This window comes from Astyanax mexicanus, chromosome 24 (genome assembly GCF_023375975.1).
Source record: "Astyanax mexicanus isolate ESR-SI-001 chromosome 24, AstMex3_surface, whole genome shotgun sequence".
Lineage (NCBI taxonomy): Eukaryota > Metazoa > Chordata > Actinopteri > Characiformes > Acestrorhamphidae > Astyanax > Astyanax mexicanus.
This window is the reverse complement of record NC_064431.1, coordinates 12,485,376-12,491,375: the sequence shown is the minus strand read 5'-3', so window position 1 is coordinate 12,491,375 and position 6,000 is coordinate 12,485,376. Positions and strand designations below refer to the sequence as shown.

The 6,000-nt window shown below is 37.5% G+C and overlaps 1 protein-coding gene across 4 annotated transcripts in view; it reads left to right on the top strand.

Annotated features, from left to right (window-relative positions):
- nisch (nischarin) overlaps window positions 1-6,000 on the top strand; it is a 32,818-nt gene continuing 26,818 nt past the window's right edge. For 3 of the 4 annotated variants that reach the window (XM_007229590.4, XM_049471459.1, XM_015604964.3), the window contains exons 1-3: window positions 2-225; window positions 4,066-4,149; window positions 4,257-4,439. In XM_007229590.4, the coding sequence (XP_007229652.3) occupies window positions 145-225; window positions 4,066-4,149; window positions 4,257-4,439 (348 nt within the window). In that variant the 5' untranslated portion in view covers window positions 2-144. Of the gene's footprint in view, window positions 226-4,065; window positions 4,150-4,256; window positions 4,440-6,000 lie in introns of all 4 variants that reach the window. The other variant, XM_049471460.1, reaches the window with a different exon arrangement.

Genomic DNA, 6,000 nt, shown 5'->3' with positions numbered 1-6,000 from the left:
AGGGGGATATCGGCTGCAGGATTCACAACAAAGATGGAGGATTCTCAGCGATTTCCATACAGACGTCAACTGAGACGTGTCCGCTAGACGTTCAGCGCACTGTCCGGGTTTCCTCATGGTTTAGACGTGGGGTTTTACAGTGAAATGGATTGCTCGGCGTTTCCAGAGCCAAACGTTGAGAAGAATGTCTGCATCGTTGGCTCAGAGCCGGTGGAAAACTACACAGTAAGCTGGCGGCGGTTATTTCTGAGTAGAGGTGGGTGACCCAGGTCCAGAAAGTAAAAATCCATTCCAGGGTTTTTTAACAACTGTCTGTGCGGCTCTGCTGAAGCTGAGTCGCCCATTCAGTTGGTACAAAACCCTGGGATGTTTTTATACTTTCTGGACCTGGGTCACCCACCTCGATTTCTGAGTAGCCAGTTTCTAAAAGTCTTGTGACAGTAAACTAGCTAGCTAATGTAATAGTCGTTAACTAATTTAGGTTAGCCTAGCTACGTAGTGAATCTGACGTTAAGTTGGACGTTATTTAAATACGTCGAGAACAGAAATCTTAGCATTTAAAAAAGGTTATTGTGGATGTTTGCTTGCTTCAGCTAAAGCTATGTAATGTTTAATGTTAGTTAGCCGACTTGCTAGGTTAGCTAATTAATGGAGCTCCAGTGTTCTGCCTAATTGTGTTTACTTGTCAAAGCGTGTTACTATCCTATATATGCGCAGTTATAGAATAAATGTGTGGCTAATAAAATAATATATTTGTATGTATGCTTCCGGTTGAAATAACTTATAGCTTTGTACCTAGCTAACCCTAGCAAAAATATTAGTGTATTCTGAATCACTGAATACCTACATTTTTTGTATTTGTTCATTTGCATTGTGATAAACACTTTTGCAATTATGATAAAAAAATAGTATATATATATATATATATATATATATATATATATATATATATATATATATAGCACAGGAATACTTAAGAAACCACTTCAGTTTCTGAATTCGTTTCTGAATCAGTTGATTTTGCTATTTATAGGTATATGTTTGATTAAAATGATCATTGTTTTATTCTATAAAACCTTTCTCCAAAATGCCCCCCAAATTTTTGTCATTTAGAGCATTTATTTGCAGAAAATAAAATCACAGTTTTAATGCATCTTGGCATGTTCTCCACCACTAGTCTTACACACTGCTTTTGGATAACTTTATGCCACTCCTGGTGCAAAAATTCCAGCAATTTAGCTTGGTTTGATTGTGTTCATCCATTAAACCAATCCAGTTCAGCTTGGTTTGATTGTGATAATTCTTCTTCCTCTTGGATTAATATATGTATGCATATGTATGTATGTATGTATGTATGTATGTATGTATGGTAAAATTAAAGCGTTAGTCCTATGTTATTGCATGCATCTGGCTAGCTAAACTAACTCATTAGCTAGGTTCCATCTAGCTACATAATTAAAAACATGCTAATGGCAATCTGGCTTGGGTCAAATTGACAATGTCCATCAGTATTTTCATAATTCAAATTGTCATTTCTCTGTACAGCACCTATACTTGATTTGAAAATTCTCTACAAATGTGATTGACAAAAATATAGATTTTTAAAATGTTATTTTTTTAACTCAAATTCCAGTTAAGTCCTCCAATTACTAGAAGGGTAAGGACAAGCACGTGATTCCTTGATTCTTGTGAAGTCAGACAGACAAGGCCTGCTGCACTTCAATGAGGGTGAAATCATCTAAAACTAGCTCACCCAGGTATGGGACGAGATTCCTTACTACGATTAAACAAGATTACAGTGAGTAAAGTGAAGTAAAGGAAGGGTTCTTGATTCATAGCTTGATTTATAATTACATCCCCAATTCCAGTAAAGTTGGAATAACCATGTTGTATAAACCATGAATTAAAACAGAATATGAATATTGAACCTATATTAAGAAAATAAAGAAAATATATTAAAATTGTATCACCTTTCATTTGAACAGCTCTGTAGGTGGAATTATTTTCCCATTCTTGCTTGATGTACAACTTCTGTTGCTCAACAGTCCGGGGTCACCTTTGTCGTATTTTGTGCCATATAATATACCACACATTTTCAGCAGGAGGCTGGCCTGGACTGCAGACAGGCCAGTTCAGTACCTGTACTGTTTTACTCTGAATCCACGCTGCAGAATGTGGCTCACCATTGTCTTGCTGAAATAAGCAAACGTTGTCTGTCTGACTTCACGTAAATCAGAGGAGGCACGTGCTTGTCCTCATCCTCCTAGTAAGCACTGGAAGCTCTTGTCAGCAGAGCCTCAGATCGAAATTATCTCCTTTGAACTGTGTGGTATGTCATGGAAATCTGCGTGGGTTGTGGCCTCTGAATCTGCCCACTGCCACTACCCCAGGCCATTTCCACACCCCGAGTTGCCAAGTTTGGACAACAACAACAAAACGTTGTGTTGCAGCCATGAAAATGTATGAGTTGGCTATTGTTTTTGCTGAACAGGTAATCACTGAGCTTCAGTTTGGTTGCTAACCATAGCTACGTAGCTTACCACCACCGCTAGTGTAGTAGAGATGGGCATTTTGGACATTGAAATATATTCACTGATCAGCTACAGAGTAAGGCTCATCGTTGCTTGCAATTGTGTGTCAAGCTGGCAACAAGAGGTGTAACGGTACGTGTATTCTTTACAAACCGCCATGGTATGGGGGTTACGGTTTGGTTTGCGTAAACGCATGCAGAATACATGGTACAGGCATTCTCATTCTCATTCTCTCTCTCTCTCTCTCTCTCTCTCTCTCTCTCTCTCTCTCTCTCTCGTAATATTGTTAAAAATAAAGCGCCACAATCATGCTTATTGTGTTTCAACAAGATCCAAAAGTTGGATCCTCTCATGATGACCCTGGTTTCAAGCATTTAATAAAAGAGCTCGAGCCCCGTTACAACATTCCATCCCAAAAAAAGAAAACATGGTTATAATGAAGTTCCACTGTTATTATGAAGTTAATAAAAGTGAGGCTATGTAGAATGCCCAGCTTTTTTATTTTTTCCACCAACCGTACCGAACCATGGGGTTTATACCGAAGTGTAAACCGAACCATGAATTTTCCATACGGTTACACCCTCACTGGCAACCCGAGTGAGCTATGCATCTGGGGAGGAGTGGGTCGGGCAGAAAACTCTCTCCAGTGTTTAGAAAGTGGATTCCTGAAGACATTTTACACAATTATTCGTACTTATTACTAGGGGTGTGACGAGATCTCGTCAAGCTTAAATGTGTCTCGTGGGGAAAAAAACAGTTTAGCGTGGACTTTTTAAGAGGGATCTGGCAACAAAGTAGCGATAGCAGCAAGTGTGGTGGCTGAGCGGTGGGAGCAGCTCTTAGCAGAAGAGGAAAATTCGGGCATTTGCATAGATGATGCTTCTGCTACTTTTAAGTTTGTTTGTCTGCATTTTGACTTAATAGCTGGTAACAGAGTGACCAACAAGACACAAACCATATGTAAATACTGTAAGTTAATTCTACACGTCACTGTTTCATAGGCAGGTGTACTAATCCCTTAACTCTGTACTGTGTTTAAAAAAATGTTCTGTCTCTGTTTGCACTTCAAGCACAGTCTTAATATGACTGGTTATGGTTATGCATAGTTAAATTACAAGAGATTTAGGAGAAATGACTGGTTGTGGTTTGCACTATATTTTTATTTTTTATTTTTATTCTTAGTTCTATTTTTTATAAAATCAATGTGTGAGAGAAACCAGTCTGTTAAGTTTTTGTCGAATAAAACTCTAGTTTTCAAGCCATTTTTCATTTTTGACATTTTCTTTAAAATTTTATTTTTAAATATCGTCTCGTCTCGTTCTCCTGAACCCAGTATCGTATCTCGTCTCGTGATATTTGTGTCTTGTCACACCCCTGCTTATTACTGGTTGTTTCTTTAATTTAAAAACTTTCGTACTGGTGTACAGAGGCAAAATGAGAAAAAAATCACTGTCCAAATTCTTATGGATTTGACTGTATGTGCTGATATTATTATCAATGTATATTAACTTTTATACATTTTCTTCCTGTTCAGGTTTATGTAATTGAGGTGAAGGTTGGAGATCACCGGTGGATTATTAAGCATCGCTACAGTGACTTCCATGATCTGCATGAGAAGGTTAGTTATAAATTAAGTCAGTGTTTTCACTTGGTTCCATGTTTTATTTGGTTTCAGAGGTAGTGCTGTGTTTAATATACTGGAGTTGTGTATAATATGTGTTTCAGCTTACTTCAGAGAAGAAGATAGACAGACATCTGTTGCCTCCTAAGAAGATCATTGGTAAAAACTCTAAAAGTCTTGTGGAGAAGAGGCAGAAAGAGCTGGAAGTGTATCTCCAGACTCTGCTCAGCAGATTCCCGGTGGCCGCACCTAAAGTTTTATCCGTATTTCTGCATTTGCATTTATATGTAAGTGTTTCACATTTGTTCAGACATGTTATCTTGTGGACCTTGCTTGGATTTTGATTTGCTTGTGGAGAACGCATCTTGGGAAAATATTCTTAAATCTAGATATTTATGAAATAGTATATATAAGGCCTGTCACAATAATTACATTATCAACTTATTGGACGTTTGAAAACAGTGGTGTAATTTTATTTGTTTTATATCTAAGAATATTTCAATGTTTATCATATTCCGATGTTTTAATGTCTTAACATTCTTAATAATTAAAGGTATATTGTTTATACATTTCATTCATGTTTCTTTTTTAACCATTCATAAGTTAAAAGTATATTTATTTTTCAAATGCAGCATAAGTTTTCTTTTAACTTAAAATGGCAGTGTTTTTAAAATGGTGAATTAAAATTCTCCAATAGTATTTAGGTTTTATGCTGTACAGGAAGTATATGTACAGCAGTATTGCTGGTATATAACACAGTGGCAGACACTTTGCAGTGACAGGTTATCACTTCCCACTCAAACATTTTCAGCATCTGTATGTAGTCAGCATTTCTCAGCAGTCAGTATTTCCATGGTTGCAGGCACAGCATGTTTAACCCTGTAACTCAGTAACAGAGTAAATCCTCTGATATTGCTTTTCATTTTGGCCTGATGTTTCTTCAAAAACAGTAGGGGTATAACGATGCACTCTGCTTACAATTTGATTGGATTCATAATTCGCTTTTTTCGCTGATACTTGGAATACATTTTGAAAACAGTATTTGTATAAGTACTATGTATTATTAGGTGTCATAAGTCAATACTGTTTTAGGCTTAAATGCCGTGTGGAGGCAACAAGCACCAGGTGAGGGGGCACGGTAAGCAGGGCACCGGCAATCTTGGCACGAGCCACAGCTCCCTAGGCTCAGTCCCAGCTCCCACAAGCCAAAAGAAACGACAGATCCATAACAAACCCTTTTAGAAGGATGCAATAAAAAAATTATGGAACTGGCTGTTGAAAAAAGAAAAAGTGAAAAAGTGGTTGTGTGAATGGCTTCAGTCTAAGATGATTGACATCCTGCCCTCTGCCCTTCGCTTACACCCACTGGTTCTCCGGCCTGCTCTAGTGGAATTCTGCCCTTTGGTGTTCAAACACTGCACCTGCATGAGATTTTATGGAATCCTCTGTTTCCGCAATACACATCAAAAAAAGTCTATCATTGTGATGCATCGGTACACCCCTACTAAACAGTAATTTTGTATAGCGCAACGTCTGAAGTAGAGCTGCAACTATTAATTAATTTTCCAGCAATTCTGTTGTGTTTGGTCACTTTTGGTAACAAAGCTGTTTGTAAATTGTGTTATTTGTCCCCAGTACTGCATGTGTGGTGCATTGCAGTTACAAATGAACAATAAATTTAGATTTTGTCAACTTGTTGCAGCCCTAGTCTGAAGGTATCCGCTGTTTCTGAGTTACAGGGTTAAACCTGGCCACAGAAATGATGACAAGTACTCTGCATATTATGAACTATTAGTAAAGGAATAGGGATCCATTTTATAAAAAATCTAGTTTTTAAACCTTAAATTA